At 43.7% G+C, this 26,230-nt stretch overlaps 2 protein-coding genes across 6 annotated transcripts in view; both read right to left on the reverse strand.

Moving 5' to 3' along the window:
- Nucleotides 1–3,103: 3,103 nt before the first annotated feature.
- socs3a (suppressor of cytokine signaling 3a) lies at nucleotides 3,104–5,729 on the reverse strand. The gene is made up of 2 exons (XM_076987279.1): nucleotides 5,540–5,729; nucleotides 3,104–4,991 (listed from the first exon to the last, which is right to left on the reverse strand). The coding sequence occupies exon 2, from the start codon at nucleotides 4,956–4,958 to the stop codon at nucleotides 4,329–4,331; it is 630 nt and encodes a 209-aa protein (XP_076843394.1). The 5' UTR covers nucleotides 4,959–4,991; nucleotides 5,540–5,729; the 3' UTR covers nucleotides 3,104–4,328.
- Nucleotides 5,730–20,284: 14,555 nt separating this feature from the next.
- cyth1a (cytohesin 1a) overlaps nucleotides 20,285–26,230 on the reverse strand; it is a 99,511-nt gene continuing 93,565 nt past the window's right edge. For 3 of the 5 annotated variants that reach the window (XM_076987284.1, XM_076987283.1, XM_076987288.1), the window contains exons 10-13: nucleotides 22,162–22,240; nucleotides 21,892–21,960; nucleotides 21,648–21,802; nucleotides 20,285–21,478 (exon numbers count right to left, since the gene is read on the reverse strand). In XM_076987284.1, coding sequence (XP_076843399.1) covers nucleotides 21,400–21,478; nucleotides 21,648–21,802; nucleotides 21,892–21,960; nucleotides 22,162–22,240 — 382 coding nt within the window. In that variant the 3' untranslated portion in view covers nucleotides 20,285–21,399. Of the gene's footprint in view, nucleotides 21,479–21,647; nucleotides 21,803–21,891; nucleotides 21,961–22,161; nucleotides 22,241–25,044; nucleotides 25,048–26,230 lie in introns of all 5 variants that reach the window. The other 2 variants (XM_076987281.1, XM_076987282.1) reach the window with 2 other exon arrangements.

Raw genomic sequence — 26,230 nt, forward strand, 5'->3', positions numbered from 1 at the left:
TGGTCAGGGTGAGAACTGCAAGACAGTGATATCCGTGACACCCAAACTTTGAGGAAGCAGTGAGTTGTCATTGGTTAGCAGAAACACATTTGCCATGGCAACGGTGTGCCTGTTTGGTGCCATCTCCCCTTGTTTTCCCCCTTTTTAGCAGCTTGTGTAACTTCCTTCGACACAGAGGCAGCACACCACACATGCAAATGACATGACGCCAGGCCACTGGCGTATGTGGGAGAAGGATGGGGGAATCCCTTCACTCACACGAACAGCTTCTCTGCAACTTTCTCAGATCACTGACCTTTTATCACAAAACACATATCACAGACACCAGAGATATGCTTCTGAGAAGCTGTCGTTTAGGAAAACTGTAAGCTCTGAATTATGATAACAAAAGACCAAAGGACTGAACAGCTGTTTACAGCAGTAGTCCTATCCTTCTGCAGGTCTTGGTTTTCCCTTTTGTAGCAAAAATGCTGGATATTTTTGGATACCACAACCCTAAGCTCATATTCTCTTGTCTGAATGTCATATTAAATCGGTTCACAGGAAATATGTTGCAGAGGTGATGTTTCAGGCAGTTGGAGTTCACCATCTGTTTTAATTTAGAACAGCTGTCATGTTACCAGTGTACACACTGCAGTTCTTCAGAAGAAACCCGACCGAGTGTGGTGTGCGTTTGCGTGTCTCTTAAACAAAGCCAATGTGGGTTCTCACAGAGGAAGGGAGGAGAAGTCGGGGGGGGGGGTGTGAGTGAGAGTCAAATATGGCCGTCACAACATCTTGTGTCATTATGGAATCTCCTCACTTCTCTGGAATGTTATGTGGTTACTTCTGAATTTCGCTGTAATTGATGGATAGATACCAAAGAACAAGATAACTTACACACAGTGCTGAAGTGATACTTAGATCATCACTGATTCCACAGACGGCAGACTTGAACTGAGTAATCTTTTAATCCATGAAAGTCTCTGTGTCCTCACAAAGTCCTTCACATATGAAGGGAATAATTCAGGATTCAGTTGAAGAATTTCTTCAGAATGGAGGTGTGCTTATCTGTGACAGTGTGAAATAATGGAAGTGATCCCACCAGTCTCAGGGAAAAGGGGAATTATAATAAATAAAAGGTGCATTTAACGCAAAACTTGTGACGCTCAAAAGGAGAAACAATAACCAGCAGTCAACTGGTACAAGGACAAGACATATATAGACGTATATGCCCTCAGGTGGACATAGTTAGACAGATAAACGACCGTCAGATGGACATATATAAACAGACAAACCCTCAGGTGGTGAACTCCCTAATGGGTAATGCCCCTCCTGAGGCATGTACACAACGCAACAAAACAGGACAAATGTAAACACTGCCACTGCTGACGGAGGCGGCAGGCAGTGGGTCTCTACGCCATGCAATTATCACATACATGTAATTAACATTATCACATATGTATATGTAATTAATATAATTATAAGATTAATATCAGTGAAGTCTGGTATACCCATAAATAAAGTGCAAGTTGTGTGTAGAGAAGTTAAGTGAACAGCCTGTGTATTTTAGCCAGTCCATTTTGACAACAAGGGAGTTGTCTTCCAGTCGTTCATGCTAGGCTAGCTTCTCAGTAAACTGCTTCTGTGATAAACGAAAATTCCCTGTGCATGAGAACTTTGCCGACATGGGGGCGGGAAAACAACCATCAACAAATCAGTCGCCAGAGCTTGAATGCCAAGATTCTGTCTTGTGAATCTGGTTGTTTCGAGAGGCCAAGCCAGGAGGTACACCTGTTTCCTGGTTTGTGTTCCTATTTTTATTTATGCATTTGGCTTACTGTAAACTCAAACAACAGGAAGAGACCAGTGAATGAAGCATGCAAAATGAAGTGACTGAAGGATTACTGATCCCTGCAGCTAAACATCCTACACACGGGTCTTCACCCAGGTGTTAAATATATTAGTGGCTGTCTAAAGATGCCTGTTTTAGGATTTCAGTATTTTAACTTTAAAAAAAGACATAATCTTGTACGATGAACACTGGTTTACAAAGACATTGCATAATTAAAACAGCAAGTGGTAAATTCATGCCGTTAAATGCCGAGCAGCAAATTTAGTAACGCTGGTGCCCCCATGAGCAATACAATACCTAAACTGTATTAAATACATAGTTGTGTGCACATTTGTCTGAGCCATATGGACTGAAGTGAGCAAAGCATCAGCCGCATTAAGTTTGCACTGATATCCGAGCGAGAAACCAGTCAGATTCCCGGCAAATGCCACACCTCTTACAACACTCAGTGTCACATGGCTGCGGACACGTGGGACAACGATGCATGAACGAACATGAGCCAACCAGATCTACTCCTGGCAGGTGGACGAGACACACACCTCTCCGTCTCCGCCTCCACTTGGGAAGGGCTTGTTTACAGTGTAAGTACAGTACAATCCAGCTAGCTCACATGACATCTCAGTCATTTCTTAGCACTTCTAGGTTTGTGTTGAAGGACAGGGTGCGGTACACGAGAAACCATCAATAATAAAGACCTTCATGCCAGGAGACAGTGACTGTAAATGTATAGTCTACATTAAAGTGCATATAGTTAACCGTTAAATACGTGTATGTATTATTTTGCCCATTTTCATATTCATGGGCAAGAGTGTATCCTGTTTGTTCAAGAATCTGTTAGTCATGAATGTTCAAGACTTACTGGAAATGCCAACTCGGAGACAATTGGGGGGGGGGGGGGGGGGGTTGATTTCCCACTTTTAGGAGTGAATATCACTGAATCAACCAGTTCCGGCTCAGGGGATATTCTGATTCATCCCAACAGGATGCGCTGCTTAGAGATTACACGTCACCCCTGTTCAAATACGTTCACAAATACACTACAGGCACTACCAGTGTTAGTGAGTGGTGTGTGTGTTTAACACTCCCTTTTTAGGTATTTCATCTAAAAAAGCTATTAGGGATATGACTGGGTGTTCCAGTCAGCACTCATGTCTATGACAAGTGACCTAGGCTAGCTTTAATTCACTGAGGGTTGTGCTTACAGTTCCCATTGCCATGAGTTCATTAGTATGTTATTTCTGAAGGAATCACCACAAATACACAAGGATGTTGTTTTTAGAAAAATAGTGCTCTTTAATATAAATTACTGAAATGATTTATAAATATAAATATGTGCAAAGTATTTTCAGTCTGCTTGCTTTTGTTACAGTTTCTTGTTTAGTTTCATCTTCAAGCTTCTTCAGTAAGTCATATGAGCAGACATATAAGATTGAAACATCTTTACAAAAGACAGCAGATTAAAAAAATGGTCTTCACACATGTAAACGGTATGTTGTTAAAGTACAAGAATAAGATGGGGGTTGAAACTTGGGCCCTTCCTTCAACAGATAGGAGGGTTGGGTTCCCCTATCTAAATACATTCAAATTGCCACCTTCTGCTACTCTGTACCCCACATGGAGGCACCCTCCTTCAGGCTAGAGGGAGGCTTCAGACTGGCTCTGTCTTACATCCTCAAAACACGGACAACAAAGATCTTACTCTTTCAAGTAAAAACAAATTGAATAAAATCAAACTTATCATTGATATTTACCATCTTTACCATCATTTACCACGTTTTCAGTTTTTTTTTCTTAAACTTCCAAAGTGTCTGTATAGGTTTTGATCTAAAACAGTTTAAGGAATAAAAAAGAAATAACAAAACACATTTGATCATAAAACGATCGTGCTCTGTTTGTCTTATTTGTGTTCCTCTTGCCCTGTTGGGAAGTTTCTCAGAACCATCTCTGCCCTTGGGTTGCACTCTTATTCACTGTTGTCCATGAAAGGCACTAATAATTACTTGGAAGAAGGCAGCAGTTTCCCCTTTGCACACCATGCGGGCTGTCTGCTCCCTGAAGCAGGCGGTTGTGGCCAAGAGAGGCCCAGCGTGGGGGCCCGGTGTACAGGCAGAAGTGATCGCTGGCCACCGATGTGAGCAAAGGCTGCCAGCCATTCACAACTGCAGCCGGATTGGCCAGCGTCCTGATGGCAAGTTCTGGTGCAAATAAGATTGTTCAGTTGAGATCCTCTAGTCCATGGCTCCAGGGCCAATTGGGCCAGTGGAACCTGTAGCAGCACAAAGTTCATGTTGTCTTGTCTAAAACCGACAGAACATTGAGCTCCTCTTCAAAACCATGCTCCCTGTGGCCTGAAGCCCAGCGAGAGAGAAGCGAAGTGTTAGTGGTCTGCGCACACGGCCCGACTAACGCGGTCTGGCTGCAGCAAACTCCTCCGTTCTTTTGTTTCCTTCAGTTCGACAGCTGTACCCACAATCCTTCCAGCCGATACGATGCTCTAAATGGCGGAGTCGTACTCCTGGAGGAAGTGGCTGAGGGGCTGGGGCAGCTGCTCCTTCACACTGGAGATGTCGAGGTGGCCGTTCACGGCCTTCCTGCACAGGTGCTGCAGGGAGGACATGGTGCAGGAGAAGGGTCGCAGAAGCTCCAGTGGGATCTTCTCTCCGCCCGAGTAGATGTAGTAGGCACAGCGGGCGTTCCCCGTGCCCGCCGCCGCCCTGGGAGACACCATGTAGTGATGCACCAGCTTCAGAACGCAGTCAAAGTGCGGAACCGACTGGGAGATCTTGGGGTCCGTCTGCAGGAAGAAGGACCTGTTGTCACACTGCACACGCAGGTTCTTGGTTCCCGAGTCGGTCTTGACGCTCAGCGTGAAGAAGTGGCGATTGTCGGAGCTGTCGCGGATCAGGAAGGTCCCGCTGGGCTCCGTCGCTAACATCGCGTTGGCCTCCTTGCCACTGATGGAGGCCCAGTAGAAGCCACTCTCCTGCAGCTTGCGGACGGCGAGCTGCACCAGCTGGTACTGCACCTTGGAGCTGAAGGTCTTGAATCGGTGAGGAGTCAGCCGCACGTTGCCATCCAAGGGACAGCTGCTCATGGCGGTGTCAAACTTGCTATGTGTTACCATGGTGCACTAACCCTGAACTGAGACCTGAGGAACCTGAGGGTGAAGGGGAGATGCGTTAGAGTTGTAGTTATACACGCATGTGTGAAATAATTACAATATTTGTAAGTACAGTATGTTTAACTGTACAGTCAGCTGTTTGAAACTAAATATTTGTCATTTCGACTTGTGTGAACAGAGTCAACATTTTTAAGGCGTCTCCACAACCGTTAAGTAAATATGGTTAAATATGGTAAATATGGTTAACATTTTAAACCAACTACAGTTACAGTTACAAAGGGACAAACTTCTCTGACAAGAACATTTTCTGTCGTGTATATTCTGTAACAACCGGGTTCGCTTTGTTTTGATATATGATATAAATAACAGACTACCCGTTGTATCTGTAAAGTATCTTCTATTTCTTTTAACTAGACCTTTAGTTACGCTAAATCTAGCTTACAAAACGGATGCTGACGTGAAAACGTTTAGGTTAATATTTAAATATTCGAAACTAGTTCTTTTCTCTGGTAAACTATTAGTGCCTTTTATTACATAAATCTGAACGTATGAAACACTAGTTCGACATTTATTAACTCAATTACCTTTATAGGTCCAAAGATGTCCGCTATGTCCACAGTGACCGTAGGCGCAGGTATATATCCCTTTACCGACCCGGTCGCGGTGCTACACGGCTGTCTATAAGCAGCAGAAGTGCATCGTCCCCTCCGGTAACTCTGTATCCCTCTGCGTGTGCGCCGCTGTACTCTAGCTGTGCTGCTGCACTGGGCGCCCGGACTCAGCGCCGTATGTAATGTAGCCGGCTGCCGAAGCTCCGCCCCCGCCGCAGGCCACGCCCCGAGGTCGTTCCAGTAAGGGCAGTGCTGTCAGGAACTTCTCTTAGAGCAGGATTCCTGGTATTGGCACGAGCCCTCCCCCTCCCCTCGCGCTCGCGCTCGCGCTCCCCTCCCCTCCTCGCGCTCCTCCTCGCGCTCTTTGTTCTTCCAGCGAGGAGAAAGAAGTTGTTTTAGGCTCTTTACAGTAAAGTTTGTGTCGCGCGAGAATGCTCCGAAATCGACAAAAAAATGTTGTTGCTAAATACAACATCGTGGTCTATATATGGGAGTCGGGTCGAGTTACAGGCAGAGATTAATAGGCAACATTTGGTCCAGTGCAAATTATTATGTCCAAAAATTACGTGCAATTGATCAGTATTTAGTTTAGATTATTTGCGGAGACACAGACAAATAGAAAACAGATGCTGTCATGATTGTAAATAATAGTTAATAGCTGGTTAATAGTATTTTGACAGAAATGCTGTTTTAACTATGCTTTTATTCGAACCATTTACATCAAACATCCCTCAAAGAAACATTCACCAAAACGTTTGTTTTTTTTATTATTATAGGAAACCAGAACTAACAGTGACCCAGCAAACATGCGACGTCAGAAAGACGTTAAAATCATGTCTGTATCACGTCGGTCAGTCCAGGCCCATTTTTGCACGTCTGGTGGATGTTCAAAACTGGTTCAAAATCTGACAGTCTGACTAGGACCTCAGGTAGACGTCTATGGACGTGCATGAAGAGTTTTCTATCTGAACGTCTGACTAAGACCTTTATTGGATGTCAGTGGACGTGCAAAAGCTGCAACTGAACGGCAGTAATAGACGTTCAAAAGACGTTTAAAAAAGACGTCGCAAAAACTTTCATTCTGGCTTTTCAGTGGACGTCTTTTGAGCGTCTAACGAAGTGCCTTTGCTCAGTGGGGAGTCCTAGGCAGTGACTCGGTTTGACTTATGCTCAGTCATAAACCCCAAGGAATCATAAACCCGCGTGGATTAGGGAACATATTGCACTTTAAATAAGCGACACCTCCGTCGCTTACATTGTTTCCCAATGTTTAACACTATCGCGGAGGCCAACACGTCTACTGCTGCTAATGCATAAGATTCCTTGAAATTGCGCTTGGGTTTCTATAAACCGCACATAAATCATCGGCCTCTCTGGGAGAGCTCCAGAAGTCTGTATTTAGTGTGTGTAACTGAGCTTGTCCAGAGAATTCAGGTTTTGAATGTTGAGTGAACTACAGCGTGTGTGGTCGATTGTGCAAAAGCGTTTTAAACGCGGGCACGAGCAGCTGTTCTCGCGCAGGCGCGTGAGAGGCGGCACAGGTGTGAAGAAGGCGCGTGCTGCTCGCTTCAGCGTTGTTGTCATAGAAACGCGATCTTGGCGATGTGTCACGTTGCGATAGTCCGTGAAATTACCAGTAAAGGGAAAGACATGTTAGCACGGGCGGGGAAGGGGAACTGAAACTCGCCGTGTATCGACAGAAACTGGACAAAACAGCCGGAGAGTTCGAAGCAAAATATCCAGGCCAGGACTGCGTCAGTCTACCCAGGGAAAGTTAGACTCTAGGGGACACTTAGCTGGACACTCCGTGTCTATTACACAAACTTTCAGGAAACATTCAGACATTCTGACTGACATTCAAAGCCTGGGCACTCTCAGATGCCCAATTTGAGACAATGCAGTGACCCAGCGGACAATGCAGTCACCCAGCGGACAATGCAGGGACCCAGTGGACAATGCAGTGACCCAGCGGACAATGCAGGGACCCAGTGGACAATGCAGTGACCCAGCAGACAATGCAGTGACCCAGTGGACAATGCAGTGACCCATACTGTTACCTGTGACCTATGTGCTTTTGTTGTACTCATTTGCTATTAAAGAGGTTCTCTCTCTCTCTCTCTCTCTCTCTCTCTCTCTCTCTCAATTCTTCCCATATTTCCCAATCAGATTGAGTAAGTCATTTACTGATTGTATGAATAATGCAAACAAACTGTATGTAGTGTTTCCCAGACTGCTTAACATTAATTATGGTGGAGTTACTCATTTGCTTTGGATGACTGGATAAATTTAGTACAGGAAATCAGGAAGGGTGTGTATCGCAGCAATGTTTGCAATTGATGCAAAGTGCCTTAATTCTAATAATTTGAAAAATTCTACCTGTTGATGAATGATTTTAAAATATGCTCTGTTGACAGTGAAATCACACAAATGGAATGGTTCAATGATTTTGGACCTTTCTTCAGCAAGGACCTCTTACAGTTGAACAGATCCATGCTTTACTGTTCCACAGGGACCTAAATGTGTCTAATTCATAACCCAGATGACCTCATTGCTTTGACATATGTACACCAGATTTGTTCCTGAGCCCCACATTTTCTGGACGGCTCGCGGGGTCCTCAAAGGTCTTGACCTGCACCAAGCTCTTCACATCTCTGTTCTGCTTAGATAGAAACAGATGGGGGGCGTTAAGGAGGTCCCTGTGTGATGACACATGGAGCCAGTAATAACCCCCATGAACACTGCCAAAGAACGTAGCAGTGATCTCATCCTTTCCCCAAACAGCAGGAAGTGACTGTCTCTGTTTTACTATTGATCCTGGTTCTTCCTCACTAGATAACATTAACTGTAAATCTTCTGACACACTGGGAGTGTAAACTCTAGGTAGAGGCAGGTTGGAGGTCCTTTTAAAAATGTTTATTATTATTTTTTTAAAATGTTTTACCCCCTCCTGGGGGTGTGTGGTCAGCTCAAGGGCCCCATAGTGCACTGTGTACACCTTCCCTACAGCAGGAATTCTGGGAGCTTGTGGGTCTCGTTTTTTCCTGCCTCATTTGTTTACTCAGGTTATCAGCTTTTTCCTCTCCTGTAAACTGATTCCAACCATTACAGGAACAGGACAAGAACACGTTTCCACAGCAGAATGACCACTTTGCAGACAGAACAGTCATCACCAGACTCCTTTCTTCGGTTTCCTGTAATGAGAGGTGTTCCTACAGGCCCCAGTCAGATATTGTTCACCTGCTCAGAATTTCTCTCTGTACTTTCTCTTGTTCCTCTTATATGTTCTCACTCACATCTGCTGTGGCAAATCCCCCTCAGGTCGTGTAATGTTACTGCTCCTCCTGCTTTAAACGGCATTTGTTTGGATGTTTATGGCGAGTAGTAGCAGTTTTGGGAATGAATAGTGTTTTGTGCCAGGACAGCTTACTGAATGACAAAGGCAGATCTCAGTGTGACCAGCTTGGCAGGAAAGCAGTGACTCTTTCCATATGAAATGACACGCTGCACTACACACCCAGCTGTGCTCGGCTTATCATGATAGCGTTTTCTGTGAATGGAAAATAAAGCCGTGTTTACAGCAGCCGAGGATAAACAAAAACAGATGCTGGCATTGTGAGAGTGGTTCCATGTGAGTGTGGGATGTGAAGAGCCTTTCTCACCAGGCCTACGTTGAGTTTAAACTGTTGTTATTTTTTTTTCGACCTTTATTTTTTTATTTCATTTTAATTTGACCTTTATTTATTTTTTATTTTAATTTGACCTTTATTTTTTTTTTTATTTTAATTTGACCTTTATTTTTTTTAAATTTGACCGTTATTTATTTGCTTGAGTAAGGATAATGTCACGCTACAGCCCTTGACCCCTCCCCTTTGGGCGTGTGTTTATGTCGTCTACGTCTAGTCGTCTGCGTCTGTGTATCTTCGTGGGTGTGGTTGTGTCTGAGTGTTCATCAGTCTCACCTGTGGCTCGTCTCGTCAACACTTGGGGATGATGTGGTTAGTCTATTTAATGTGCATTCACGCAGTGTCCCGTGCTCGTCTTTGTCAGAGTCATTTGAGTGTGTGAGTAGTTATGTTCCACGTGCGCTGTCTGCGCACTTTTGTATGTAATAAAGTAACGTTCATGCCAACAGTAATAGGAGTCCGTGCATCCAACGTCACAGATAAGATAATCCTTTATTAATCCCACAATGGGGAAATTTGCAATGTTACAGCAGCGGAGAGGAAGGGACAGAGAAAGGAAGTATAAAAACAATATTTAAGATAAAAAATGTAAAGAAAAATCTATATGTACAAAGGTTTACACAATATATAATGATATTGAAAAATATTATCTGATGAATAGTGAGATATTGCACATAGACGTTTTGAATATTGCACATGTGCCGTATTGATTGCACATTGTTCTGCATGTGGTAGCAATGTTAAACATTAACTACAAGCTATTGAGAGCAGCGTGTGTTATACAGTCTGACAGCGTGTATCTCTGTATCTCTCCTTCATGCACTCGGGCACTGAAGGAGCTGCTTAGTGCAGTCAGAGAGTGGTGCATGGGGTGGGACAGGTCCTTCAGCATGTGTTTAAACTTAGTCCTCATTCTCCTGTCTCCCACCACCTCCACTGGGTCAAGAAGACAATTTAACTGACAGGTCTGTTGCTTTGTGAGTGACTGATATCCTCAAACGTAAATCTTTCAACTGGGAGTCATAAGTCACTACACGTAACTCTGTTTTCCCTGATTTAAGAATCAACAGCCTGTAGGGCACTTATATTCTGCACTAAGTAGGAATCAAGAGTGTGTAGGGCACTTATATTCAGCACTAAGTAGGAATCGAGAGCGTGTAGGGCACTTATATTCTGCACTAAGTAGTAATCAAGAGTGTGTAGGGCACTTATATTCAGCACTAAGTAGGAATCGAGAGCGTGTAGGGCACTTGTATTCTGCACTAAGTAGTAATCGAGAGCATGTAGGGCACTTATATTCTGCACTAAGTAGGAATCGAGAGTGTGGAGGGCACTGTTGTGTTCAATCAAGTCTGTGCATGTCTGCAGAAGCAGGACATTTTACAAAGAGTACAGTCAGTATCTCTTATCAGAAAACCATTTCTCCTTATTCACATTTTAGACCCTGAAGCTTATTTAAACCAGTTTGTGGAAATCGCTTTCTTGTCATTTCTGTCCTTTGAAATGTCATTCACAATGTTTCCCTGTTGAGTATATCTGTGTGGGTATATTCTATCAGATACCATAGAATCACAGCAGAATCATACATATTTCTTTGGAGAAGCTTCTCCCACCACCAGACATTTTAAACTGAAAATGTAATCAGATGACTAGAATACTGCATAAATAGCTCTTGTTATGATAAACATTTTCAGCTTTAATAAGTTATACACCATAAAAACACATGCCACTGTAATTCACTCATACTTTTTCATTGTGCCTGATTTATCCGTTTTCCCATGAGCACAGTCTGAAATAGTCTGAACAGTGAACATATCTGATTTTTCTAGTATTCCCAGTATGTCAGTAGCGTAATGTGTTTTGTTTCAGACTCAGTACTTTGGTGATACATTCACCACAGCAGAAGTTACATAAAACTTTTTTTTTTTGTGTCAAAAAGCCATCTGGAAAAGACTTGTAATGGAAATTTCCATATAAACATCCAGCCATTATTAACAAACAGTAAGCAATGGCAATTGGGCTTCAATTAACCTACAACTATGGATGCTTCACAATTACAAACTTCAAGACAGCACTAGTTGCATTAATAAAGTCAGTGCAGTCAAAACTTTATGACCTTAACATGTTGTTAACATATGTGTACACACACAGAGACTGAAGGGACACTATTAGAGATAATCATATAGTCTTCAGAAACAGAGTCAAACTGGTCATCTGCTTTGCTTGGCCGTATGCCACCTGTTTTTGACATCCTCCACTGAGCCCTTCATTAATGGATGTTTTTCCTCAATCACATCACTATACTCTCAAAACCACATGATCTATCATCTATCATCTATCTATCAATGATCTATCTATTCAACCATGCACAAGCGTTGTTGTTGAAATTTTGCACCTTTATGGGTGAGCAAGAATAGTCAAAAAGCATTTGGGTAAAGTTATTAAAGAAAGAAAGATGGATTGATCCAGAGTTTCAAGATAATAAAATGTAGAGAGAGAGAGAGAGGGAGAGAGCCTACAAACAAGTAAAGCATACAATAATCAATGTGTAATTTGTCTTACATATGTTCAATATATGATAATAAAGTGATTTCCATTTTACTCATTAATAAGTGTGATCAATACATACATATATGTATATATATCGATGAATATGATTTACAGAAAGGCAAAGTATGAATTTTGTGCCCTGTGGACTTCTGGGTGTGTGTCACTTCCCTTGGGAAAAGCTGACATAATGATATATTATTGGCAGAAGGCAAGCTGGGAGAGATAGTGACATATTCTGGTGGATTCATGTGGATGTTACTCAGACTCGTACCACCTATGTAAACATTGTTGTCACTGAATTGCTCATTAAAGATCTAGACCAAATATTTATAAACTTGCTTAGTGATGACACACATTGTAAAATTTAAAAGTTTGATTTAAATAAATTTGATGTAATGGCAATGGTATTACTTAATGGTAGCAGGCTTTTCCAACCAGATAATGCACCCTGCCTCAGTGCAATTAATTGTCAAAGAACGGTTTGAACGTGACAGAGAGTTCAGGGTGTTAGCATCAGAATTCCTCAGATCTCATCAAGCATGTGTGAGGTACACTATATTGTCAAAAGTATTTGCTCACCTTCCTTGACTCACATATGAGCTTAAGTGCTTTACACCACTGTATCCGATGCTTTGCATTGCACTTGGAGATGTATGGCTTGGATGCAGCTGCTCGACCATGGAAACCCATTCCATGAAGCTCTGTGCACACTGATCTTAAGCTAATCTGAAAGCCACATGAAGTTTGGATGGCTGTAGTGATCGACTGCAGAAAGTTGGCGACCTCTTCACACTATGCCCTTCAGCATCCGCTGACCCCACTCTAACAGTTTACATGGCCTACCACTTCATGGCTGAGTTACTGTCATTCCCAAACACTTCCATTTTATTATAATACAGCTGACAGTTCACTGTGGAATATTTAGTAGCGAGGAAATTTCATGACTGGATTTGTTACACAGGTGGCATCATATCACAGTTCCACACTGGAATTCACTGAGCTCCTGAGAGCGACCCACTATTTCACAAATGTTTGTAAAACATTTTACAAACATTTGCATGCCTAGATGCACATGTGGCTATGGAAGTGATTTGAACAGCCGATTCCGATAATTTGGATGGGTGAGCGAGTACTTTTGGCAATACAGTGTATGATAGGAAATCAGAGTGCATGTGGAGTCCATGTGGAGGCTCTCACCGTTAGCCCCTCCCCCAGCTGTCAATCATGCATGTTTTGTTTGTGTAGCCATGTGCGTTCTTAGTCCCTCCTTGTATTTTGTAACCCGCCCACCTCGTTAGTGTATTCAGGCGTTTCATCTTTAGTATGGTCTTTATATGTTTAGTATGGTATTTATATGTTTAGTATGGTCTTTATATGTTTAGTATGGTATTAATATGTTTAGTATGGTCTTCATATGTTTAGTATGGTATTAATATGTTTAGTATGGTCTTCATATGTTTAGTATGGTCTTTATATGCACTTTCTTTGCTTGTTTGTATTGCGGATCATTGTCTTCTCTGCAGCCTGTTTCGTGGTTCTTGTCTATGTCAGATGTGTGCTTGTGTGTATGAGTGTGTCTGTTAGTGTTGGTTATGTTTCTATGTCGGACTCCCTGTCAGATTTGACCAATACCTTTATGACCTTTCTGACCTTTCTGGAAGGCCGTTTGTGTCTGCCCTCTGGCTCTTTGACGCAGCAGGTCTTACATAATGATCTGCCCAACAAGGACACAGCGAAGTATTGAGACTCTGGTAAGTTCAGCTGTAACGAGACGTTAGCTGCTACTGTGCAGTTAAAATCTCTGGTGTTTCAGCATGAACTAGCCAGAGACAGGAATTCCCCTGGCACTGTGGGTACAGGGGGATCTCCACGGGATAGACAGATTATCGCAGACATTTTTCAGTTAGCTGCCTATTGCTGTGAGAAACCGAATAAGCTCCATGAGCTGCCCCGTCTTGATCACCGCTACAGGGAGGAGTGACCTGTAGCGAAGACATGGTCAGGCGGACGGACCTGCCACCACTAGACGTCTACTGCGCCTCTGTCCCCGCACATCCTGGGTTCTGGTTTTGGTTTGTGTGGTTCTGTTTGTTCTGGTTGGTTATTTTTGCCCTCTGGCTACAGAATGGTCATAGCATATAATGAGGGTACCATTCATTTTAGCATATTATTTGAAGGTATTTTATTAATGTTTATATGTGAGTTATGTGAGAATCATAAACAGTTTATGAGGTATTTAGTTAGATGCCATAAACCTGAGTGTTACCGTAAATCTTATGAATCTGACTCACTGACCTATATAAAACATTTTCCTGCTTGCAAATATTAGAAGAGAATGTTCTTTCTTTTGTGTTACCGGAACACACCCTATACTGTAGTGAAGGGCCCAAGTTAGCTTACTATGATTTTAGTAATCACACGTTCGCTTCCTCATTGCCGAGATGTCAGTCAGGATTCCAAATGGAGAAGATGAGGAACTAGTCAGAAAGCCAGAGCTTCCCAGCACTGCTTCAAAGTAATAGGATAGGAATCATTTAAAGGAGACACACTGTACTTTTCTACAAATTGACACAGGTTTGAACAGTCAGCTCCGCTCCTCCCGTTCATGTCAGCTGGTCCAGCAAGATTAAAAGTAAGATACAAAGGTAGTTCTCAATATACAAAGGTAGTTCTCAAGCCCTGCGTGGAGATATTTATTCAAATGTAGTGTGTGTGTGTGTGGGTGGCTGGGTGTGTGTGTGGAGGGGGGGGTGATAATTGTAATGAGCCAGAATTTCACATGTGGTGTCAAATCTCAATGGCTTGTTTAAGCATGTGCTTAACATAGAATATCAGCCCATGACGAACTACAGGGTAATGACAGAATTTTAAGGCTTATAGTATTTTATGCAACAGGATACTGTGAACATACTCCTGCCTCATCATACCAAGACCAAAAGAGTATTTTTCTCTGTGGTCTCATAGCAAGCATGAAAGAGTTTCTGAGGGGAAGACCAGGAGGAGAACCTCTGGTGTAGAACCTCTACTTTGGACCTTCTGTCATTCCTGGAGACCCTTGCCATGGTGGATCTCACCCGCCTGGGTTCTGCGGGACCACACGGGCCCACAGAGCCCTTCAGCCTAATCATGGTCGGCTCGTGGGAAAGGAAGCGGTGTCATGTTTCATTTCAGTGCGGTGCTTTCTGCTTGTTGGATCTGATACCGACCTCAACTGAGGTGTGAGAGCTGAAATGAGGAATACTGCACTGGGAAGAACGTGAGTGAGCGTGACTGAGAGTTTCAGAGCTGAATCATATGAGACGATGTACTGAATGTTCAGCGTCTTGGCGGGGCCTCTTTGTCATGATTACTGGATGGCAGTGAATGTAATCTATCATGTGTCTGCCCTTGTGCCATTACATGTCATTGTGTCTATGTTGTAGCACATTTAGAGCGCATTGTCTTTTATCAAGAATGCATCTTTGTTTTATCAGTCTGTCACTGGGACATAAAGGGACATACAGGGTAATGACAGAATTTTAAGGCTTATAGTATTTTATGCCACAGGACACTGTGAACATACTCCTGCCTCAAAAGAGTATTTTTCTCTGTGGTCTTATAATCTGCTGTTAAATGATCTCATAGCAAGCAGCAAGCATGACAGAGTTTCTGAGTGGAAGACCAGGAGGAGAACCTCTGGTGTAGGAACCTTCTGTCATTCCTGGAGACCCTTGCCATGGTGGATCAAAATGGTGGATCATGGACTGATACAAAAATATCAAAATAATTTTTTACATACTTGATGGATACGTTTGGTTGTGTGAAATGACAAAAGTTGGCTGTATGTTTCTTCAAACCTGAATAAGAATAATCAAATTTAATGACCAGTGAAAGGGAAATTAAACTATCAGCTACGTATGGGTCAGCTTCTCTCAGAAACACACACTCACCAGGAGAACAACTGCAGCTTTGGGAAACTGCTGGTGTTCAGACCCAGTGGCGTGTTACCATAGTGTTGCCATAGTGACCCAGGTTGGTTTGGATGTCTGCTCATTGGAGGTTTCCGACGCCTGCTGACGCTGCCTCATCGTTGTTGGCAGCCGGTGCTTCCTGGTTCAGGATGTCTCCGCCTCTGCCCAACGGCCCGGGAGAACAGTGCGGCAGTGTTCAGTGGGCTGGCCCCATGCTCTGCCTGTGGAGAAAGCCTTTGGCTTCCAGATCGTGTCTTTCTTCTGGGGAGCGCCATGCTCAAGGGCACTGAAGCCTCTTGCTGTTTGACGGTTCTTTTGTGCATGTGACATCTTGCCTGTAGACCGTTTGCTTCAGTCTCCTGTGGCAGTTCTCGGTGTCCCAGTGGTAAAAAACAGTGCGTCCCAGTCTAATAAAACCAGCCCAACCCCTGTAGCCCTTCCAAAGAACACCTTGTTGTTGCTACTAGTGTTGTATCGGGTTTCTGAGCATGATGGATCAGCTCAGGGCAGTACAGTTACAGCACAGGAATTGTTATGGGCCAGAAACCACCCCGGAGTAACAAAGATATTTGAAACTGTTTTCCAATTTTAACTACCTACATAGGAAAGTTTCCCACCTCAGAATAATGTCCAGTTATTTGACGCTAGTTTCATGAGCTAGTAGTAGCAGTATTAGGGGCTAGTTCTTTCAGCGAAAAGTTTCAGCGTATATTTAAATTAGGACATTTTCTAAATTTACTCTGTGATTTCAGTTGTTCTGTAAAGGCAATGTCATGGTTAGGGCTTTATCTTTTGTAAAGGCCCCTGTACTGTCTTTAGTCTTTTAGTCTCTTGTCATCAAAGCATATGCCAGCTCTTGCTGTTTGCCAAAGCTGTCGTTTTATCTTGAGCTGAATCTGGGTTGCTGTTTTATAGGTCTGGTTCTTTGCTCTTCCTCGTTGAAGAAATGTAGGTCTGTAGGTCTCACGTTCATTCCGGAAAATTCTACCAGGTGACTGTGTCCTTATCATTACACCTATGTCAATATAGGTCAGTATCATGCAACACGTTCACTTCATGGTGTTGTACCTAATACATTTTCCAAACATGTTTAAAGGTGTGCATTAAACACAGCAGACGTGTTCCTCTTACAGTGTGTTTGTTGGGGGTTTGTTCACAAACAAAAAGGGCCAGAACAGTTATGTGTTCTTAAACTTAGCTTTGCAATTTGTGTGCGTGTGTCAGTGTGTGTGCACCAATTCTTTACAGATAAAAATGTTTTTAGTTAAGAAAATTCAACACAGGCACAGTATTATGGAAATACACAAGTGTCTGTGTGTGCATGTATGTTTGTGTGTGTGTATGTGTGTGTGTAACCTGTGTAACCTTCCAAATTTCCTCTCTTTTAAAAGCAAATGGGTGAGTGTGTGCTTCCACTGAAGTGCTGTTTCATGCAGGAAAACCTATGGAGGAAGTTCCTTTATAATTCAGCTGCATTACATGGAAGTGTGATGCATGCGAGTCAACACTTCAGAGGAAAGTCACTGATCAGTCAGGCCAGATATGCTGAGGTTGGAGATGAGGGTGCAGGATGTCAATACAGGACATCGGTGCAGGACATCGGGGCAGCAACACAGGACAGTGCAGGACAGTGTTGGAGTTGAACACTGGCCCAGGTTCAACTCCTTCATTCAGTTTATTCCCCAAAGCTATTCAACTATTTTGCACAGTGTTTAATTACTGTGTATCATGAACCAGAGCGTAACAGCATTGGGCTGCTTTGTTCATTACGTTTCCCTGAGGCACCACAGCTGTAAAAATGGACCATAGGAGGTCGTTTGTCTTACTGAGTCTTGTACAGTTCTACAGAGCAGCTAAATATATGAAATGACAGCTTTGATGTCAGAACTTCTTGGCTTGACCCTCTCTTTCCCATCCTGGGCCTGTTCCCAGGGGTCCCGCTGCAGTCCTGTCTCCCTGTAGAGCTGCTCTGATGGCAGTGTTCACCCCTGGAGCTTCAGCACAAGTTTGTTTTCTTTCGCTCAAATGACTCGGGCAGAATGGAAAAAGCCACACGTCCCTCCTACATGGTCACGTTACGGAGGCAAAACAAAGATTGCTTCCAGGCATTCTCTCTCTCTCTCTCTCTCTCTCTCCCTCTTTCTCACACACTGTCCCTCATTTTCTTCCTTCCTCTCTCACTCCTTCCGTTTCTTTCTGTCCCCTCTCTCCCTCCTCTCTCTCTTCCTCCCTCTCTTTCTCTCCCTCCACTTCTGCAGGCTCAGAGGAGGTGAGACCAACCCCCCCCCCCCATCCCCCATCTTGATTTCTCGAAAATCATCCGAATGTCCTTGTCTTGTGTAAACAAAGCCATGCAACCCTCTCCGGCCTCACCGCCCATGTGTAAATACAGGAATGTGGGCGGTAACGTTCGGCCCGTTCACAGCTAGCAGCTGAACCAAACCAGCCCTAACCAAACCTGCAGCTGTTTCTTTAATCCAAAAGGACACTGACTGTCCCACATCAGCATCACTTTGCTACATTCCTGTCAAGGTGACGCCAACGTCAAGATGCGGCAGAGAACAGGAAGTTGATGGGTTTCGTTCTGTGGCACCTCTGCTAGAAGCTATCTCTGAGCAGGATCGCTTTTTCTGCCGAATTTGAATTTGCATTTTGTTTCTTTATTTTTCTTTCATGCATGTCTCTCCCCGGTCAGATATAACCGATCAATGTGTCCTGTTCAGATGCCTGTGTCGTATTCCATACAAGAAAGAATCATTATCCTTGATAACTGCTCATGGCTGTTAATCATCTTCCGTTGGGGTGGGGGGTGTTTTCACTACTCAGTTGATCTGTATCTACAGCTGTGATCTGTTGCCAGTCTCATGTAGGTCTGAGGCCATGGCCTCCTGTTAGCAAAGGTTTGTGTAGACCTGAAACTTCCTAGGACCCCATGTTAGCAGAGTCTTGTGTAGACCTGAGAATCATCTGTGAAGCAAAAGACCTTCCTTATCAAACCATCCCTTATCGTCCCCGGCTTGCTGGATTACAGCAGCTCTTTCTTAAAAAGTGTGTCAACTCAGTAGTTTACTGCCGTTGACACGAGTAGTAATATACAGACTTCAAAGAGCATTTAGATGTTGAATATTCTGAGCTACCAATAAAAACAATAAAAATAGTTTTTTATCAGTTAGATTTCTTAGAAATTAGCTTTTATATGGGCATGGACTTTATGTTCCGTGGGCTGCTGTGTCTGCCATTAATACCCACACTTAGTTACCTCACTGTACGGTTACACTGCCACCTAGTGACAGGTTTTTGCATAATGTATTTTACACACACATCATGTTGTACAGTAGGATGTGTCTTAAGTGCTGATGTTGCTTAACTGTTTATGGACACAGTGTTATTATTTCTCTAGTACTGGTGGACTGCCACATTGCTCAGGCTCAAGGTACCAAATACATAGTCATTAAAAGCGATGTTTGTAATATATATTGTAATATTTATTTTAGTATGAACTTTCCCATACACACACGGTAGAAACAAACACTTTAAACAGAAACAGAAAATGGCACTCAGCTAATAATATATATGCTACATACACATTCATATAAAATGGAGGAAGAAATTTACTATACACTTAAGTATATACATCCTTGATAAATAAAACAATACTGCTCAGATAAGGTTTTGCTCGTAGAATAGCGAGTATATTCGAACTGCTAGCTTGGTAAAACCTCAGACAGGAGTAAAGGCAACCACACAGCCAGGTCAGGTTTGGAGTTGGTACGCGATTGCATTCGTGGATACAGTAGTCAGCCCTAAAGTGGGATGAACATGTACAGAATCTCTCCAGGCACATTTTCACCAGCTCTGAGACTGCGCTGAGTTCTCGAAGGCATTTTCACCTCAAGCACGAAGAGTGATTTGAGTAGCATCCAACTCTCAAATCCAGTCTTGTCTCATAAGAACAAGAGAGTGGGTTTAAGGGACACTTTAACGTGCTAGTGTCACTTCTCGACAAAAGCTAGCTAGCGTTACACAAATGAGGGGTTCCTGTAAGCCTCCGAACCTGATCCTAGATTTGGCTTTCACTGGAGTTGGCGTAACGCAGCCTGAGCTTGGGCTGTGTGTGTCCACAAAAGCTTTCTGTCGCGTTTCCATCTGCCTCTCAGATACACTGCTCCTCTTGAACAGTAGTGGTTCAACACGGCAACAATGGCGTGAATCTCCGCCTTCCGGCTCGTGGGTCTGGCGTTGGCGTGGCGATGCCGCGTGTCTGGCAGACGATTCACCCGCAGGCGTTGGCGTGCTGACGCTGTTGGGTTTGGTCTACTCTTGCCAACCCGCAGCTTGGCTGTGCGTGTTCGAACGCTGCTGACTAGCTGAACTCTGGGACGCCTCTGACCCTCAGCACTTTGATGACTTTGATGATGAGTCATGTTTGTGGTGATAACCCCTAGCCTACGTCATGTCCGAGAATGTCTGCTTTAATGAAGAACATTAACTATTTGGAACTTGCTATGAAGAATTTATGGTAGGACAACTTAAGATTGAATGAAATAATGATTTATAATTGGCAAAGAGGAAGATAACCATTACATAAAGCAGTACAACATATGACTGGGTATCAAAAGAAACTTCCAGCATGAGTGGTGTTTTAAATATTAGACAGTTGAGCACAGGGACTATGGAGAAGTTCTGGGACTTTTCAGACTTCTCAGTATTTGAGAACCTATTTGGCAAGCACTTCTATGCCGTTAAGAACACAAACAGCTTTGCAATATTCATGTCATTCGACACAGGGTAGCATTCATGGCGTCTCACAGTAGGACTACTGTTTCTGGAAAAGTTTGGCCTTTTACCACACAGTATGGGGGGGCACGGACACTGGAGCATCTGATCCCAGATCAGAGAGGCAATGCACTTTTGGACCTGGCCATGTACTTTACATCACATGCACAGAACTTTTTCATTCCTTGTGAAAACAATTCAGCAGTTCACATTAGCCATTATCAAATTATCTAGAGACAAAAGACAAAAAAGACACTATACAGAGAATAGAAATGTAAAAATCCACGTATTGCCTGTACATGTAAAAGCACACAAAGAAGTCTCTGAACGGCAGAAGAATGTTTTTTGGTAAGCCATATTCTGTCAGACCTGCTGATTAAATGAGAGTGCATGTGTGTGCATGTTTAAGACAGCAAGAGAGAGAGAGGGAGAGAGAGAGGAAGAGAGAGAGGGAGAGAGGGAAAGAGAGAGGGGGTGGGGTGGGAGGGAGCAATGAAAAGAATGAGGCAGAAAACAGAGGCCATGGTTTGGTTTAGCATGAGGATAAAATTGACTCTTTGGGGTTTTGAAGAGGGGAGAGTACAGTGGCCTCAGCCTCCTCATCACACACACACACACACACACACACACACACACACACACACACACACACACACACACACACACACACACACACACACTGAACTGAGGGAGAGGACATTCAAACCGAGGGGACACAGTCTAGACCGTTTTTTCTTTCTTCTGTCCAACCTTCTACTGAGTTCCCTTTTGCCCAAACAAAAGAAAACTTCAACCACCTTAAAGTCCACCTGTCCACTAGAGGGAGCACTTTCACACAGCCCTGAATCTTCAGAGTGCAGTACCCTGAGAAAATCTAATGCCTCTTCATGGAGGAGACCTTCTTCTTCCTGGCAGCCAGCATCTCGTAGAAGGGGTCTCTGCTGATCGCCGCCCTGCAGGTGAGACATTATATATGGTGTTCTGCATCCACCTAAATAAAATATCACAAGGTCTGGGCTTCATCCATCTCTTGATAAACCATCACTGAAGCTCCTGAGGTGTTCAGATGGCAGCAGAAGCTCTGTGTGAACGTGTCGTGATGTCCCACCCCCCACTCCTTACTTGATGCTGTTGATCCACTCCTCCTTCTCCTCCGTGGTGGGGGCAGAGATGCGGTAGAAGGTGTGGTTGCCCTCCACCACCCGCCCATCCGCTTCCGTCTTGCAAGCCTTGATCACCTGGTCCTTGTTGTCTGGTATGAAGAGCTCGAAGCAGTTCTAGGGAGCGCATACACGAACAGTGACCTTCTCAGCCACTAGAGGGAGGCAGAGTTACACTTTTGGTTCAGGGAGGAAAGAAATCTCACCGGCTTCTTATCCTCCACTTCCCGAATACTCAGGTTTTCCAAAGGAATGATTCCTCTGGGCTCTTTATCCTACACAGAGACAAAAAACACATTATATTATCGGTTTATTTTCAAACATATGATCCATCAGTCATTGGTGATCAGTCAAGTGAAGATAATGTGTAGATGATATCAATGGTACCCAGTTTCCATGGAGAACCATCACAATAACTAGATAATAACTAGAATAAAATCAAACAGAGCAGAGTGAACAGGAGTAATAGTACTCACAGTAGTGTACTCAAAGTAGTAAAGACAGTTGTCTGTGAGAATGAACCACCGTCTCTTCCAGGTTTTGACACGTCCCCCTGTGGGTAGAGGTGGCGGATGTTAGCATTAGCGTTAACAATAGTGTTAGCATTAGCATTAGCCCAGGACAGGGCCCAGCGCATCCGAGGGCCACGCAGCTGGAAGGTGGAGCGGCCGGCAAGCAAGACAGACGGGTGAGCAGGCAGACGATGGGGACGCGCTCTGGATGACTCCATTTCCCACAATTCTCCCCGAGCTCAGCATTCCTATCCAGCCCCACCCCGTGCTCGTGGCACGCCCGAGTAACTATGGAAACGCCTGGCCTGTAATCAAAAACAATCCCACTCCATGTTTGTTTGACTGGTATGAACGTTGTAGTGCTTTCACCTTGCCTTAAAGGCATTGTAGTCCCTTAGCCTAGCCTTAAGACTACTGCAGTCCTTTAGTCTAGCCTAAAGAGTACTGTACGTTAGCTTAGCCTTAGGAAATTTGCCTAATCTTAAAGGCATTTAAGTTCTTTCACCTTGCCTTAAAGACATTTAATGCTTCAGCCTTGCCGTAAAGATCCATATTCCTCACATTAAGAGCACTTTAATCCCTTAGCCTTGCCTTTAAGGTTTTATGCCTCAATAAAACTGTGCTTTCCTCATCACATACCAACATGCCATTTGCAACTCCACTGATGCTGTCAGTATCGAGAAACCCCTGGTGTGCACTGGGTCACTGGGCACGAGTTCAGATCAACAGGGAGATCGTGGACGTCTGCAAGAGGATCTCACACTGTAGCCACAAATGTCTTCATGTGTTCTGCTTGTTCGAAATGTGTTTGGAATATTATTTGAAAGAGCAAATATCATATTACAGCTCTTGAGATCTTTCAGTGAGGGTGTATTCAAGAATAGATTTCCAAAAGTCTGTAAAAGTGCTGTAAAATTTCTTTGGTGATACCCAGCGAAAAAAACTATTTACTGGGGGACGTTGCAGCTATGTGATGGTTTAGCCCAGAACAACACTTTACAGGAAAGGCAGATTCCTCAGTATTTTCACCATCAGTGATGTTGTAATTGTGATTATAAATATGATAGGAAATAACAATTTTAAAAAGGTTTAGCCAAAGAAGCGGTGATCCTGTACTTTAAATAATACTATTCCAGACAAGCTGATATGACTCTTTCCAAAAGGTCAGGAACACAGTAATTCTGCAGAATGAGCATCAATAACAGGGTAGCAAAACCAAAGACCAATTTAACTGACCTGAGATCAGCTAAAGTGCGATATCTGACTGTGATAAACACTGTGCGGTAAATTCTGGCTCTGTTCCCAGAGCAGATGATTTATAGGGCATACCCTCGCGAGCACACTGCCCTGTGCTCTCCGCAGGGATTCAGATGTTAACATGGGTGCTCGGTGGTCTGGAAAATGACCTCCGACCTTTGTTATGCCTGCTTCCTCAGCTGGAGGAACTTGATCCAGGGTGAATGCACATTAAGGTGTGGGAGGTCCTCAACACAGAGGAAGAAAAATCATACTACATAATACAGAATTCTACTACATAATACCAGCACTGCAATTTGCAATCAGCACACACTGGCAACCCAGGGGTACCCGAAGTAGATCTAAAAACGAACCATGTTAATTCCTATCTTACACAAAACTAACTCTTCTTATAGTGGAGGGGTCAGGGTGGTCCTGTGGCCAGACAGGAACACAAAGCACTGGCTAAGTGATGGACAGACACAAGCACAGGAGGAGATTCATTCAGGAACATTTTCTCCACTCCAAAGCAGGCGCATATACAGACCAGCAGGAAAGAGGTTCTAAAATATGAACCTTATTGGAAACAATCGATCAGTAATCACAACCTGATCTCACCCCGTACTCTAGTGATGAGTACAACCAGCATTTAAATGTACGTACACACACACATACATACATACACACACATCCATACACACACTGACACACAAATATATATCCACACATGTGCACGCACACACACTCATACATCCATACACACACGTTCACAGCTGAACATGCACGCACATACACACGCTTACGCGCGCGCGCACACACATACACACACACACACACATGCACACACATGCACTCACACATTTATGCAAATGCTCACCCTCACACACATGCACACACACCTCTGTTTTACTGAAAGCATGAAGAAGAGCAGGCCAAGCCCATTGGTCCAGGTGCAGTATTCCGCATCAGTCCAGACCAACCACCAAACAACACAGAACGCAAACCCCGCCCCCCCCCCCCGTCCAATAACTTGCCAGGATAGAGTCAAATCTGTTCAATCACACAGCAGGAAGAATCAAATCACCCTGTGATATTCTCCGTGTCACAGGGGCACATTGGCTGGATTTTTTTGTTGGTTTTTTTGCTGATGCTGTTGCATTTGACTCATTGGCTTGTTTTGTCTCATTTTTGGTGTTTGTTGGTGTAATCCAGACTAACACAGAATACTGCAGCTCCCCACATGGAGAAACAAAACAGAACCCCATCTGAACACCACAGCAAACCTTTGAAGCCTTTCACTACGGTGAAAGAACGAGTTTTCTTAGTTTTCATTCACTAAGAATGAAACCTGTCACTACGGTGGTCACATGGAACACCAACCCCAAGCACCCGGCACGACACGGAGACAGCGTCGGACAGACAGACCACCCGCTAGATGGAAAACATCACAACAAACAAACATAGATGTATATATATCAACTAGACCAAACAGATGAAGCTGAAAACAGAGACCCCGAAAAGCCGATAAGAGTATAGGAGGCATGGCAGACCACCAGAAGCACCTGAGGACAGAGAGATGGGCTAGTCTGGGATAGAAACAGGTGTACATACCTCCTGAGGGAAAGACAACAGCCAAAATCATGGGAACAAACAAACAAACGAGGAAGAAAACAAAAAGAATCAAATTAAATGGTAAGAAATCATATGGGTGCTGCTGATCAAAGGAGCTGCATATTTGTTTTCCCTTCCTGAACGAAAATTACTGGTGGTGAGATTCAATTTTTACATTCGTGCCGAAAGGGAAAACGTTTCAGTGTACGTAAAACCATTCTGACCACTAGAGGGCGCTCGTGTGTTATTACGGATGACCGCACACGAGCGAGGACAGATGGCCAAATTACATCCCACCTCTGCACTCCTCATCACAGCGGCAAGACTCTGATTGACAGCCCAACCGATTGAAGACATCAGTTACTCTACTCAATCAGCTTACACCCTGACAAAATGACAAGAAAATCATTGACCTGTGATTTACTTTAAGCTTGAACTCTTTCCAAGGTGGTCCAGAACACCGGGTTAAATCAGCCTTGGTGATCTGTGTTCTACTGTATGTCAATAAAAAGATGTTCACACACAGCAGAGCACAGCGCTGCAGACCCACATATCACCAGTGTGTGCGTGTGTGTGAGGTGTGGTGGGGGCGTTGTGTGTCTCTGGAGAGAGTTAGAAAGACACAGATGAGAGTAGATACAGTACCAGTCAAAAATGTGAGTATATCTGAATAAAAATGTACCATATTGACACTATGATTTAAAGGATTTACTGAAGTGTAAAATACAGTTTTTTTGTCTTAGACCAGTCCGAAGCTAGAGCGCCCCCTAAAGGATGCGTTTTCCATTATTATATTCTACTTTTGAATATTCCTGATTAAGTCTGAATTTCCTTCCACTTCTGAGCTGAGAAAACGGCCCTTGCAGCAGTTCCAGTGAATTAAACTGGGAAAGTTGTAACTCTCACTGGGAAACCTGACCTAGTACTGATCACATGACAGGCAAGGGAAACTGTGTCACAGCATAAAAGAACCTATCACGGTCCAGTATGCAAATCCAGGCCACCTGCGGTTGGCTATTTGTCATAATTAAATGTGTGGTTAATCTGTGGAAATCCCAGTCAGACCGAGACGGGTCAGATTGGTAACCTCACCTGTGTTGTTAATTAGCTGGATGGCTAGCTGACTTGCTATTGACCAGATAACCACATCTGGTAAGTTGGTAACTAAAGTCGCCATTGTGCCCCT

This window comes from Brachyhypopomus gauderio, chromosome 2 (genome assembly GCF_052324685.1).
Source record: "Brachyhypopomus gauderio isolate BG-103 chromosome 2, BGAUD_0.2, whole genome shotgun sequence".
Taxonomy (NCBI): domain Eukaryota; kingdom Metazoa; phylum Chordata; class Actinopteri; order Gymnotiformes; family Hypopomidae; genus Brachyhypopomus; species Brachyhypopomus gauderio.